The 15,198-nt window shown below is 48.2% G+C and overlaps 1 protein-coding gene across 1 annotated transcript in view; it reads left to right on the forward strand.

Moving 5' to 3' along the window:
• The first annotated feature begins 675 nt into the window (after positions 1–675).
• Positions 676–15,198, forward strand: part of USP13 (ubiquitin specific peptidase 13) — a 105,312-nt gene continuing 90,789 nt past the window's right edge. Inside the window, exon 1 of the mRNA XM_080929635.1 lies at positions 676–933. Coding sequence (XP_080785761.1) covers positions 772–933 — 162 coding nt within the window. The 5' untranslated portion in view covers positions 676–771. The remainder of the gene's footprint in view (positions 934–15,198) is intronic.

Genomic DNA, 15,198 nt, shown 5'->3' on the forward strand with positions numbered 1-15,198 from the left:
ATTTTATTTTGAAGATCCATTATTTTATTTTGAAGAGTACACAAGCAAGGGCAGGACTTTGTACGTCTGCGCATGGATCCTCAAATCAGGCCACTGGATGTTCGACAGGAGACCTTGAGTCATAGAAGACATTGTAAAGCCCGGAGAAAAATAGACATCCTTATCTTACAGTGTGTGTGGGGTGGGGTGGGTGGGGAGGTAGAATTCCCACAGCCCCCTACCCTAGCAACATATAGGGAAACATACCTCTTCCTTCTCCAGGCCCCAATGGTTTCTAGTGTCTTTTATAGAGCTTTGCATGTTTAAAAAGTGAGAAGCAAGAACCTGAGAGCTAGGCGACACCCAGTCCCACCCACCCCTTTCCCATCTATGGGGAGGTCGCCCTGCGCACCGCGTTTTTGTGCGGGCTTCCCAGGATCTGATCCTGGGCAGTTAGGGATTACGTGCCCGAGGTAGGGCCCACGGTGGGTCGGGAGGAGTGCTTGGGGACCTCCGGGGCCTCCCCGGTTCCCACTCCTGCGTCCCCGCCCGCGCGGCATCCTTCCCCCAACCCCCCCAGCGCTGCGGCTGGCGCGCGCCCCGCCTGACGCTGCAGCTGGGCCGGCGACTCGCTATTGGATTAAAAATAGCAGCTCCCGCCCGCCGGGCCGGCCGGGGCAGGGGCCGAGCCTTCCCAGCCTGAGCCGATCCTCAGCCCGCGCGGCCGCTGGGTCCAGGTCCTGCTCTCCCGCTGCGCCGCGCTCCTTCCCAGGCCCGTTGCGCTCCTCGGCCATGCAGCGCCGGGGCGCCCTGTTCAGCGTGCCGGGTGGCGGCGGGAAGATGGCTGCAGGGGACCTGGGCGAGCTGCTGGTGCCTCACATGCCCACGATCCGCGTGCCCAGGTCGGGGGACCGCGTCTATAAGAACGAGTGCGCCTTCTCCTACGATTCCCCGGTAAGGAAGATCCACGGCGCAGTCGCGCAGCCGGCCTGGGAAACGGGGTGGCGCGTAGGTAGGGGACCCGATGAGCTGCGGGCCCAGGACTTTTTCTCCTTCTGCTTCGGCTCCCCTGCACCAAGTGAGCGCCCTCGGGCTGCGGCGATTGAAGACTGGGTCCTGTGGGCCCTTCACTCCGCTAGGGTGAGGCTGGGCTGCCAGGGCCCCAGCCCTCAGCATTCTGCCCACAGCCCCAGCATCGAGAAAAGCAAGCAAGAGTTAGACCAGGGTTCTGAGCTGCTTTCGCGAGTGACAGAGGGGTGGAGACGTGGTTGGTGAGAGTCCCCTAGCCCGCGGGCAGGCACAGCCTCCCTCCCCCTTGTCTAGAAGTCTTTTCTTGCCCAGGGTTTCCCACTGCGGGACAGAAACAATGCTGATGGCCTCTGAGTTCACCTCTCCATTTCCCATCCCATTCCTTTCTGGCCATTGTCAGGTCCGGTGGTCCTAATTGGGCAGCAGAGAAATAAGGGGTCTGCCGCTGGCTTATGATGGCTCCCTAAAGCTTTACTCAAATCCTTCCCTTCTAAGTAAGTCACTGGGTTGACTTGTGAATTATTAAAAGTTCACTCCCGATTCGTGACCCCGCAGGAGGAGGGGAAGTTAAGAGGCACCCTGGCCTTCCACCAGGAAGGCTGGTGGAGGTTTCCAACCTGGTGGGTTGTGAGGTTGTGAAAGCCAGGCAGAAGCAGAGTGAAATGCCCCCTTCAGTAGTCAAAACGGGCTTCAAAGTGACTCAGCTGTCTGGCGGCTATCTGCCTTTTTGAGGATCAGGCTATTTTTACCCTTCCACTTTGGATCTCATATGTCACCCAGCAGATCTTGGGGCATCGCGAGGTTCATGGGTTGGAGAGACAGGTTTCACAGAGGTTGTCTAATATATTTTATTCTTAAGAGTATAGAGAGTTATTGGGGGAGGCAAAAATCCTAAACAAGAGGCAAAAATCTCAGAAGTCTTCTTCTTTTTTGTGTCTGGTGGTTGGTTGATTTGAGATGATTGTGAGGCTTATTTTGTTTGGTATACATTGGGGTTCTGGCGTTATCATCTTCTCTGGGATTGTTTAGTTTTCCTCTTATGCTATTCCAGATGATCTGGAGATCAAACCTAACTAATTTGTTAGTTATTTATTTTTTCATATCTTTTAAAAAGACCCAGGTAGAGTGGAACAAAAGATTACATTTATTAGTTGGCAAATTTTGAACCCATTACTCACAGTAACCGTCAACATGGCCGTTGCATCCCATTATCTACAGCATTCCTGGAAAGACCGCTATCAAGTTGTGTGGACCCTGTGTGGGGGAGGTTACATGGAAAAAAAAAAAAACCAAGAGTGGGCGATGGCCAGCGTCTGACCTAAGTTGTAGGCAGACTACAAACACTAGAAGGTGGCTTAACTCCTCAGGACACGTAAAATGGAGTTCTCCATGGCGGACTAGTGGCTTTTCTACCTTTGCTGGTAGACTTTCCTGGAAAGAAGGTGTGAGGACAAGTCGATTGTTGAAACTGGTTTCCACAGATAGGAGCTGGTTTTCTGTGGGCCAGACAGCATTCTAGAAGCGTCTTGTCCACGTAAGTGATGATTTCATGCATGCTGCCATGTTCCTTGGGGGAAGACTGGTTCTGTTTGCAGGCCATGAATCATCCAGTTTCATTATCTGTATTTCAGGGAAGATGACGAGGGTTTATGATGGACAAATTAAAGCATGGGGCCTGAAAATGAGAAGTTTTTTTCTTGGGGGACTTCAGCAGTTCATTTAGGATCCAGTGCCTTTTGATCATTAGTGCCAGCTCACACGTGTGAGAAACACACTTGGATGGTGTCAAACGTAGTGAAGACTTTCATTCAACGACAGTTACAATGGGCTGGGGGTGAGGGTAGACATCTTTCAGATTGTTTTGAAAAGGCTCATAGGTAAATCTGGTAGAAGATAAAATAGGTGGATGGTCTAAGCCAATACGCTAAGCACAAATATTTTCTTCTTGCTTGCCTGTGATGTATTGCAAAATATAAAGAATGATTTGGCTGAGTGAGGTAATTTTCTAGATGCTAAGGTAAAAATCCCTATGGGAACAGCCGTCGAGAGGCAAGATATAAGTTGACTCACTGCACAGTCCATGTTAGGGGGAGGGCAGGTGGAACAGCCAGTAATGTGTGGCCGCTCAAGGAACAAGAAGGTTTAGGCCGACATCAGAAGCAGATATAACCCCCAGTGACCCATTTCTGAGGGGCAGATTACACCAAAGGTTCTGCTACCCCACTTCTTAACAGTACTACCACCCGGGGCACAGGGTGGGATAGGGTAATGGGGATGAACTCAAATCATAGCAGCAAAGAAGATGTAACTTCAGAACCAAGAGGGAGTAGAAAGAGTCCTGAAAAAGTACATTATACATATACAATTATATATATATATATATATATATATATATATGCAATGTTTTTTATCTTGCTCGTAGTCAGGTGACCCCACGTACTTGAGCAGAGGCCCCACAGTAATGGGAGCTGGGGTTTTAACTCTAGCTTTGAACATGCTAACCTTATATTCTAACACTGAACCTGATCTTGGTGTAGTTCCTCATACATGTTAGACAAGTCCTCTGCCGATGAGCTATATCCCCTATATCTCTAAGTTGAAATATGCTCTCACTGAGTTGCTGAGATAACTTACATGAAATTATGCTGAACTGTGGACTGATCTTGAACTTGGGATTTCTGTACCTCAGTCTCCTAAATAGCTGGATCACAGGTCTATGCCACCAGCCCAGGCTTAGAAATCTATCTTGTTTTTAAAAGAGATGCTTTAATTGATTAACTAGTGGGGGGGGGTAGAGAGAGAGAGAGAGAGAGAGAGAGAGAGAGAGAGAGAGAGAGCATTATACCCCTATGAGCCATGGCTTGATTGTTGAGCTAAGAGGACAATTTGCAAACAGAAAAGGACTCTTTTTCTCCTGCCATGGTTGAGTTTTAGGGGTTGAATTAAGGTCCTCCATTTACTTGGCTCTTGAAAAGCTACTCTTAGATAACGTTATTTCACGTGTGTTATGGTTTATTTGAATATGAAATGTCCTTTTCCAGGTTCACATGTTATTATTCCTAGCTCACTATTTTGGGAGATCCAGAAGACTTCAGGACATTTGGTCTAAGAAAGGAAGTGAATTATTGGGGTGGGTCTTTGCTGGGTGTCTTGTTCTTGGCTCCTTCTTAGCTCTCTTGTCTACTGTCTGCCTTGAGGTAGGAAGCATCTCTACCACATTCTCCATCTGTGTGGTCTCAGGTCGAGTCCAGGGGCCACCTGATCAAGAGTAAGAAATAGTAATCCCTCCCATCCAGTGGTCCCCCCACCTCCCGGCGGTTCGAATCCAGTAATGGAAAGTAGCTACTGCAAAGCAAGCTTGGAGGAAGACAGTCCACACCCTTGTATCATGGAGGCTGCAGGCCCTAGGCACAGCCTTAAGGGCTTTGCAGGCTGAAGTGAGCTGGCCACAGTGAGGCTCATCTCAGTACCTCCCACTTCCTTCCCTCCCTCAGGTGTCTGGTACTGAACGGATGATAAAGACAAGTTTGTTCCCCTAGCTTTTTGGTTTTGCTTAGGTCTAGTCTCCAGCCTCAGTGTGTGGACGTCAGATGAAGGGGGTGGGGATTGTGTTGGGTTCCCCCATCTACTCGGTGCCTTCATACACCCAATATGGCTCTCTCTGAGGTAGAGTTGTTCCTTCAGCCTGTGTACTTTGTACTTTTCTGTTTGTCGTCTAGCGAGGCCAGTCTGTGGCTTCTCACTGTGCAGCGGTCATTTCCTTGTCTAGTATTGGCTTCTCCTGGTGATCATCTATTAAGGCTCTTTCCAGTCCGCTTCCGATTCCGTCCTGTCCTGGATGCCTACACTGCAGAGTCTGTGGTGTATACAGACTGGCCTTCTTCCTGCTTATTTTATCCCTTTAATTCTTATTTCTGAAGCATTTGCTGGGTGTGAAGTCTTGGATGAAGCAGGTGCACTCTGTTCAGGGCATAGTACTTCTCTGATTGCAGAGAGAGCTGCTCTTTCTATCCCTTATTGTTTTAGCCATTTTGGTTTTGTTATGACAGACTCCACAACAGAAGCCTCCATTGTGGTTTGTGGCCGAGGGCGCAGTCCTTTGAGGTGGTGGGACTAGTCATGGTGGCAGAAATCGGAGGAAGCTTGTCACCTTGCACCCAGAGGCAGGGAACCGGGAAGTGAACGTTGGTGTTTAGTTGCTTTTCTCAGATTTTTCAGTCTAGAACCCAGTGCCCAGGATCGTGTCTCCCCACCGCCTTGAACCCAACTGAGGACCCCCCTCATAGCCCTGGAGAGGTTTGTCTCCTAGGTGATTCTGGCTCCTGTCAAGTTGACAGGGAACGTTAATGGTCACCCTGGCCTTATCTTGGATCACTGCAAAAGAGCAGGCTTCAGAACAGGCAGCTCATGTTGGCAAGCTGTCTCAGGGAAGGGAAAGGGCTAGCAGCAAGAAGGAAGGAAAGCCCTGGCTTAAGCAGCCCGCATCTGGTAACAAGTCTGGGGAGGGGAAGCTGTGGAATGCACCTCCAGTCTTCCACCGGAGGGGCAGGAGAGGGGGAGGGTATTTATCTCTGGCTCCCCCCTTCCCCTGCTGGGCGAGTGTCGATCCAGGACACACCCTCACTGACCAGCTCAGCATTTGTTGTGGAAGTCCTCACAGCTTCCCAGGCTTCCAGGAGCAACAGCAGCTCAGAGGAGCCATTCAGCCACACATGTCTCGCTTCCTGTAGCAGGAATTTGGTGAAGAAACTTCTCTGCCATTTTCCAGGGATCTTAGATAGTGGCATCATGGCTGTTTCTCCATCTCCCCAGGAGTCTCTGTTAAATTCTAGCGGAGAAGGACTTGGTAGTCAGGACTGACTTAGCACGTCTCCTTGGGGGAAAAGCTTCCGGTTAGGGGTTTGCTAAATCTTCCAGAGCTTGTGTCACTGCGCTCACCTGCTGCAGAGTCAGGTGTGGCCTGGCACTGTTAGAAATGGGAGTTTTGGGAGTATTTGCTTCCCAGCCTAGATCTTCTGGAATGGAAATGGCATGGGAGATCAGTTATTTGTGTTTTGAAAGCAGTATCCTAGGGGCTGGGGAGATGGCAGGGCCAGTGCAGCCATGCCACTGTGCAAGTGTGAGAACCTGAGTGTGGATCCCCACACTGCATGTAGGAGGCTGGGCATGGTGGCATGTGTCTGTCATTCCAGCGCTGCGGGGACAGGAGGATTCTGGGGCTTGCAGGTCAGCCAGTCTAACTAAATTGTCCAGCTCCAGGTTCAGGGAGAGCTCTTGTCTCAAAAGATAAGGTGAGGAATGATTATGGAATAAGACAGCTATCCTTTAACCTCCCTGTGCATATACGATGCACATGTACTACCCCTAATGCACATGGATGCACACCCACATACATGAACGCCGGTGAACACACATACATGGATACATACTGGCAGATACAAACACATGCAAACACATGCAGACACATACTTTTGAACAAATGTCTTTCATTGGTCTATATTAATTCTACATAATAATGGGTTTTATGACATTTTCATGGCATATATAATGAATTTTGGTCATATTCATCCCTTTATTGCTTTCTTGTCCCCCTCCAACCTGCTGATATCCTCCTTCTCCCCAACTATTCCCCTCTGCCTTCATATCCTACCATGCTACTTCTGCCTCTACAAATTTGACTATGCCAATTACCTTAGATAACTCATGTAACAGTGGCGTGTGTATGTGTATATGTGTATGTATGTATATTTATATATATGTGTGTATATGTGTTTATGTGTGTGTATGTATGTATATGTGTGTATATATGTGAATATGTGAATATATGTGTATATGTGTTTATGTGTGTGCATAGGTGTGCGTAGGTGTGTGTATGTATATGCATGTGTTTATATGTGTATGTATATAAATATGTATGTGTATATATGTGTGTATATGTGTTTATGCATATATGTATGTGTCTGTATGTATGTGTGTATGTGTGTGTATCGTTTATTTCACTTACGTCTTTATCACACAGCAGCATATATCAGGGTTTTTTCTTTAAAGACTGCATAGTATTCCGTTGTATAATCAGATACTTCCTTCATTTGTTCATCTGCTGACGGATATTGGATTGCTTCTCCCTTTGGCTTCTGTGAATTATGCCTTGACAAACAGCCATATGTATCTTCTAACACTCCATCCTGCCAGTTACCAGATCTGGAGTCACCTCTTCTCTTCCTCACAGGACAAGGTTTAAGCTCTTATCAGCTTTTGATGGGCCCTTCCAGAAGCTTCTTAACTAAGAACCGTGTTCTCCCTGCAGTCTTGCACACGGTCTTCTGTAACCTTTCTAGAGACCTGTTTGATACCATTTTCTGCCCAGAACTCCGCAGGGTTGCTGACCAGATTCTGCCTCTGCCTCACCTCCCCAGGTTACCTGGCTGACCCACCTGTCCTGTGTTAGCTCCCAGTTACTTTTCAGGGTTAGGAGTTCCATACGTCACCCCTGCCTTTGTTTTGGCTCTTTCAGCCAGAATACCTTCTCTGTCACCTCTCCCCTGGGTGACCCAGACATGCTTCAAAGCTGGCTTGGGAGTTGACTGTGAGGACCATGTCCCCCAAGCTGGGCTAGGGGTTCTTTCTTTCTTTATTTATCTCTTGTTTTTATGACACTTAAATTTTTTTCCCCTTTGGTCGCTGACCTAGGTAGTATGCGGATTGTCCAAACCATGGAATATATAAGGCCAGAATTTAAAATCAAAGGGAAAAGACCAGAAAACTAGAAGTTAAACCATTTGTAACTCTGTGTTACTAAGCCTGAATCTTTCTGATTGCTTATTTTTAAGATGCTGAACATAGTCTTTGGAATGAAAAACACTACTAAATTACCAATGTGGTATTTTAATTTTGCTATATTATATTCAAGTCCTAAATTCGACTTTTAAGATGCCAGGGAATGGTGTCTTGGGTGTTTTGTGTACTGTGATTGTAGACACCCTTGGGGCTTTGTAGAATTGACCCCACGGCTTTCCCTGTGGGTGCCACCAGGACTGTGCTGTGCTCAGTACTGTGTGACTGGTCCCAGACCCCCTGATCTGTATGCACAGTGACTGAGTAAGAGCTGGAACTGTCATAAAGACGAGGACATGATGGATCTGTGAATGCCCAGGACTGAGACAATGCCTGGGATGCAGGATGCTGTGTGTGTGTCTCCAGTGAGAGGAATCAAAATCTTTGGGTTCCGTGAGTAGAGTACTTGCCCAGTATGTACAGCTTTGGTCTATTTCAAGAAATGCATAAAACCAGGTGCAACCGCAAGCTTGAAATTCCAGCACTAGAGAGATGTAGGCAAGGGAACCAGGAGTTCCGTCATCCTCTGATGCATAGTGAGTTCAAGGCCAGGCTGGACCACATGAGACCCTTACCCCACCCCTATTTTGAGTCACTTCTCATTTAGACCCCATATTCAGCCTGCACTGGGGTAGGTGACATAGTGGGGGAGGTGTGTTCAAGGAGGAGACAGAGGTCCTGGGGCAGGAGGAAAGCGACAGATCTCCATTGTGCTTTAATGTGTCCATTACGGACCCACCCATCCTCGGGCACTTGAGGGGATTTCATCAAGGCTCGTTCAGATTCTGGGGTGTAAGAGTGAAGCATGTATGCTCTGATTTGTTATGCTTAGAGCCCCCCACACCCCAGACCACTTATAGGATATTTAGTGTGGTACTTCAGATGTATGCTCGAAGATTTCAGGCCTGATGAAAAGCAGTGGCTTGGGCCCTGGAGGATGCACATGGGAGCTTATTGGAGGAGGGCGTGAAGGTGTGGAGGTCTTTCATGTGTTTGAGACAGCAAATTCTCCTTTGGAAGAGCCAGCTGCTGGGGAGGCTGGGTAGCAGTCTGATCCTTACTCTTGTGGGTTATGGAGGATGGTGACCTTGATGAGATCTGACCCAGTGGAGAGCTGGCGGTAGTGACAAGTGCCTAGCCTTAGCTAGGTAGGCACGTTCAAGGTTGGCCTGGGCTACATGAGAGCTTGCCTTAAAACAAGACTAGTTTAGATGGGCTGGCCACTTAGAAGTGAGGGGACAGAGAGACTGGAGACAGGTGGCTGCTCTTCTAGAAGTGGAATGTAGACTAGGTGTGGAATGAGGGTAGTTGGAGACCTGGAGTTTAGGGACCACACAGAAGATTGCTTTTGTACTGGAGGACACCCCTTCATGAGGACAGTGGCCATGGAAGTGGAGCTCGAGGAAGCAGGTAATGGCCCCGTAGAGTCCACAGAGCATGGGTGGAGGGGACCCCTGGCCGGTGTCTTGGGAATGGAGTGTGTCAGGGTGGCCGTGAGGAAGATGAGATATGACATCCAAGTGTGCTGTGAGTTTGTACAGCCTGGGAAGTTAGGAAGCAGGGACCTCAGAGGCCAGGGCTGGGGTCTGGGGTTGTGGTAGTGCCTAGTTTGCGTACTCTATACTTGTGAGGGGCTGGGACCCACCTCTGTGCTCTTTGAATCTTGTCACCCGTTTTTTTGGAGGGAGCAGTCCCCATTGTATCCTTCTCACCTTTTCTCTGACTGGCTCAAGCTAAGGGACCCTCAGGCAGAAGCCTGAAGTTAGACATGTGAACAGGCAGTCCCCAGCTGTTCTGGGCAGAATACACATGACTTAAAAACCACCTAGAAGCAGATTTGCCGTGGGCACCCATATATACAATTAGCTAGGAAAGAGAAATGCATTAAAAGACACTTGTAATTGGCTGCAGTTATACAGACTCTCTCCTAGTAACACCAAATGTTGTCTTCCTCACACTGGCTAATTCTTTGGGTGTGACGGTGGAGGAGGGATGACCTGGTCATAGATGTCCCAGAAATAGGGTTGTGGGTCTGCCGAGGGGATGAGAACACTGACTGGCCAGGAGGAAAGAGCACAGAAAAGCAACAATGTGGGGGTGGGGGTGGGGTACAAGAAGCTCATGTATGTGGCCACTTGGAGTTCACCATATTGGATAGCAGGTCTCCAGCCTGAGGTTTTATGGTGGGCTTCAGTGAATGTGAATTCTGTCATCATTTGATTTCTGGACATAGCAGATGGGGGCACAAAGACTGAGGGGATTCTTAACCCTTCAGGTTAGTTCAGCGACATCTTCCACCCAGCTCAGTCCATGGGGTCTTGGAAACTGACTGAATAGGGCGAGTTCAGCCGGAAGTGGCCACTTCGTAGGGAGTCAGTCACCCCATGACATCTGAGAAGGGCACACCTTTCTTTTCTCTACAGGAGAGCCTGGTGGAGTGTCTGACACAGGCTTCTCACTGGAGTCCGGTGGCTGTCCCTGTCCTGCCCCTCTGCCTTGAATGCAACAGCCCCGAAGAAAAAGCTGCTCTTTTTTTGCAAGCCCTGGCAGCGACCGCTGTGCTTGCCAACAGCCGCCCACCCAACTCCTGCCAACAAAATGGCATCTGCGTTGTAGACACATTAAAGCAGCCTTCAGGGGCAGGCTAGCCTGGGCTCGGTCTAGCCTCTACTTTTGTATCCATGTGACCTCAGCAGGGGCTTTATTTCTGTACATGTTTGGGAGGTTTGTGTCCCCAGCTTAGGAACTGTGCTGTTCTGCCAACTGTCACTCACGGCTTCCTGCGGTTCTGCATAAACCTGTCTCAGTCAGTGTTCTGTTGTTGTGAAGACACACCATGACCATGGCAATCATTTTAAATGAAAGCATTTAATCGGGCCTGGCTTACAGGTTCAGAGGTGTAGTCGGTTGTTAGCATGGTGGGAAGGAAGCACCGTGGCAAACAAGACAGGCACGGTGCTGGAGAAGTTGAGAGTTATACATCTGGATCCACGGGCATCAGGAAGACAGAGACACTTGGCCTGGCCTGAGCGTTTGAAACCTCAAAGCCTGACTTAAATGACACACTTACCCCAACAAGGCCACACCTATCCCAACGAGGCCACACCTACTCCAATAAGGCCACATTTCTTAATCCTTTCAAGTAGTGTCACTCCAAAGATTCTTGTATATGTGGCTCTAGGGGTCATTCTTATTCAAACCACCACAATACCCATGATCTGTGTTTTTCTCCTGTGTGTGTGTGTGTGTGTGTGTCCCCGTCCCCTCTGAGAAAAAGGTGACGCAGCACTCACACTTATAGAATCTTGTCTTGGGCTTGGCAAGCGCAGGCACGGTGTTTTGGTGAACCTGTGAGAATCACAGGTCTTAGCTGCTGGCTCTTTGGGGGCCCACCCATTCAGGACTGCTCATACTTGTATCAGCTTTGTAAGATGTGTTTTTCTGGGCTTGCCTAGAAACCCACTTCTCACATTTAACAGAGTCTCATCAGTGTGGGGAGCTTCACCCTGAACCCATCTCTGTTAAAGAATAAAATGAGAGGTCTTGAGAGATGGTTCAGTTGGTAAAGAATACGGGGTGCATTTGAGCCTCAGCAACCTGGCACGATCTGTGGAGGCGGCTCAGTGGGTAAGCGCCTGAGTTTGGGTTCCAGGTCCATGTTACAGGGCAGAAGACAGGTAGCTCCCGGGCACACGCTGGCTAGCCAGACTAGCCTACTCAGCTCCAGGGCGATGAGAGACTGCCTCAAAACACAAAGATGGATGGTGGCTGAAGACCGACACCCACAGCTGACATAGCTGATGTTTGGCTTCCGTATGTGTGTACGTACATGCAAAAGTATGCACGTAAATATGGACACACATAAAGAACAATAAAAATGAAGCTAGGTTAAGGAAAAAGTAAAACTATGAAATTTGCAGGTAAATGGATGGATGGGGCTGGAGACAGTTATTCCGTGTGAGGCCACCCAGACTCAGAAAGACAAATGTTACAAATGGTGTGACAAAGGTTACACATCTTCTCTCATTTCTGTATGTTAGCTTTGAGTTTTCAGATATGTGCATTTGGAATACCCATGGCAGGGATTCAATAAGGGGCTTTTGGATGGTACCAAGGGAGAGAGATAGAACAGAATGATACACAGGGTTAAAGTCGAGTAATGGAACAGAAAAGATTAAAGTGGGGTGGGCTGGCAGGGCAGGGTGGAGGAAGGAATGCTCACATGTATGGATAACACTAAATCCATTCTGAGAGCTGTGTGTGTGTGTTTTATTGGAGTTACCCTATAATGGATCCAGAGGTTGGGGAAGATACTGTACCTCATTTTACTGGCTGGTTTTGTGTTAACTTGACACAAGCTGGAGTTATCACAGAGAGAAGAGCCTTAGTTGAGGAAATGCCTCCATGAGATCCAGCTGTAAGGCATTTTTTCAACTAGTGATCAAGGGGGGAGGGCACAGCCCATTGTGGGTGGTGCCATCCCTAGGCTGGTAGACCTGGGTTCTATAAGAAAGCAGGCTGAGCAAGCCAGGGGAAGCAAGCCAGTAAGTAACATCCCTCCATGGCCTCTGCATCAGCTCCTGCTTCCTGACCTGCTTGAGTTCCAGTCCTGACTTCCTTTGGTGATGAACAGCAATGTGGAAGTGTAAGCTGAATAAACCCCTTTCTCTCCAGCTTGCTTCTTGGTCACCCCAACTTGCTTCTTGGTCACCCCAACTTGCTTCTTGGTCATGATTTTCTGTGCAGGAGTAGAAATTCTGACTAAGACACTCATCTAAACAGAACTTTTGGCCAACGGTGTTCCATAAACACCAAATATTACAGGCTATTGCCAGTGCTCTTGGCTACTCTCCCAAACTGGCGGTACACTGTTGTTTAAGATGGTACATACTTGAGTACCAGAAAATGGAGTAATTAAGTTGGTACTGACCTAGAAGCTTCACCCATACTGGGCAGGTTTTATAGTACTCAGAAGGTGCTCCGCACACAACCAGAAGAGAAACGTTATCGCTTTTATCCAGTTTCGAACCCTGCAAGTTATAGTAATGACTGGCTTGACAAGATACAGCTACCGAGGCAGTAGTGGGACACACGATTTGGGAGTAACCATCCACTTTCTGATTGTTTCTAAGGCCTGCTCCATGAGATAAAATCTATACCTGACAGTGTGAACGAGCGAGCAAGAACTGTGGCTAGAAGGTCTTAGGCCCCAGGGGAGACCTAATACTATTATTATGCTAAATGGACATAGTATGAACCATAAAATGAGTTCTGGTGACTTAGTGCTATGAAACCAGTGCATTTCCCAGCCCCCATCAGCGAAGCTTCTTCTTGCAGCAGATGACAGTGAACACAGAGACCCTCAGTTGGTCACCATGCAGAGTATAAGAGACAGTGGAGTGCTCAGCTCTAAAACACGGCTCACAACGTTCCCTTCAAGGCGCAGAGATATTTGTGGAGGTGGAAAAAGAGTGGTGGATAACTTCAGCGAAATGGTGTTTTCTGGACACAACAGGGCAAGTTGCACAGAGGACCTCACAGCAGCGGTGACAGAACGCACAAAACCCATGAAAGCTGAAGCCAGACAAATCCCACCGTGGAGGGGAGGAGATGGGCAGAACCTCATCACTGGCTGAGGACCCCCCCACCCCCCCCCCCCGTTGGTGTTTGATAGCGGCCAGGGGAGGAGGAGTTATCTTTCTTTTATAACATCATCCCTGGTAGGTTGAACACACTCTAGGGCTTGCTGGCTCCCAAGACTGGGCAACACTAACTTGGCTGGATGGGGTAGAGAATAAAGAAGAAAATTCTGTATTTGGTGGGTTGGGAGGTGAGGACAGGGGTGAACTTGGCCAAAAAATATTGTATGAAAGTCTTAAAGACTTAATAACATATTATTAAAATATAAATAAGTTAAGCTAATAAATGACCAGGAAAGGCTTTATTATTAATGAGGTGGTTCCCCTGTTTCCTTTTTTAAAACTGTGAGTTACATGTTTGACTTTTAGATTTACCTTAGCACAGTGTCCTCAGCCAGACATGGTTGTCGTCACCCTGGCTCCGTGGGTATCCTAGTAGCTTTCCTTTGTGCCCTTGCCATCATGCTTCCCAGCCGTTGCTGGTGACAGCATACTCGTTGCTCAGAACACCCAGAGTGGGGGCCTCGGTTTCATAGGTGAGAAAATGCTATCTGGCTTCTCAGTGGCCTGGTAAACGTGTGGCACCAAAGCCTGGTTCTTGTGCTAGGGAGATGGCAGAGCGTTTTTTGTAAATGTGGTGGGATGGAGGGATTTTCCATCTTAAATACTGCCAGTGGCTTTTAATTCTAACAAAGGGGGAAATACAGCTCTTCTCTTGTTAATGGGGCCTCCAGAGCTGGTGCTTGAAGGGCTTTCCTCCTCTTCCGCTGTGTCCCCCCCCCCCCCGACCTTGCTTCTCTGGCTTTCTTCTGGTCTGCTTTCTTTCTGTCTGTCTGCTTTTGAGACAGTATCTTGAGCTCCTTATGCAGCTGGGGATGATCTTGAGTAGTTGCTCTTCTTGCCTCTACCTTCCATGTGCTGGGATTGTAGGTAGTGCTGTGCCCACTGGGCTTCATCTCCATTGTCTCTTTTGTTCTTTAAAGAGCTTTGAAGATCGGTTTGGCTTGCTGCACATCTCGTTAGGCTGCTTTTCTTTCCTTGCTCGCCTGGGCTCTTATCATTTTGTGTATATATGTGTGTGTGTGTGTGTGTGTGCGCACGCGTGCGTGTGTGTGAAAATGCAGGTGCCTATAGACACCAGAAGAGGGCATTTGGTTGCCTGTAGTTGGAGTTAGAGGAAGTCCAGGTTTTCTGAAAGAACAGCAAGTGTTCTTAATTGCTGAATCATTGTCTGATCCCGATTTATATTCATTTTAAATTAAGGAACAAGTCTATGTTCCTGAATAACAAGTAGAAAATGCCAAGAGGGCTGAGGAGATGTCCCAATCAAAGACCTGAGTTTGAAGCCCAGAACTCATGTTATATAAAATAAGCCATGTGGTGGTATGCACTTCTAACGCCAGCACTGGGTAACCGAAGACAGGTGGATTCCTGGAACTTGAAAGCCAGCAGCATCGCTTAGCTGGGGAGTTCAGGCTCACAAGAGACCCTTCTCAATCAAACAAAGAAGACTGTGCCTAAAGACCAATACCCAAAGTTGATCTCTGGCCTTCACATGCACATGAACACATAGGCACAGGCACCTCACCCCCCATTCCATACACTTGGACAGCAAAAGAATGTGGAGAAAACAATCCCACATTCTCTCTCTCACATGAAGAAGTGACAGAGGATGTATGTTGTGTATGTGATAATACACGCACACAGTTTGGTTATT

Source organism: Micromys minutus (genome assembly GCF_963924665.1).
Source record: "Micromys minutus genome assembly, chromosome: 15".
In the NCBI taxonomy this organism is placed as follows: domain Eukaryota; kingdom Metazoa; phylum Chordata; class Mammalia; order Rodentia; family Muridae; genus Micromys; species Micromys minutus.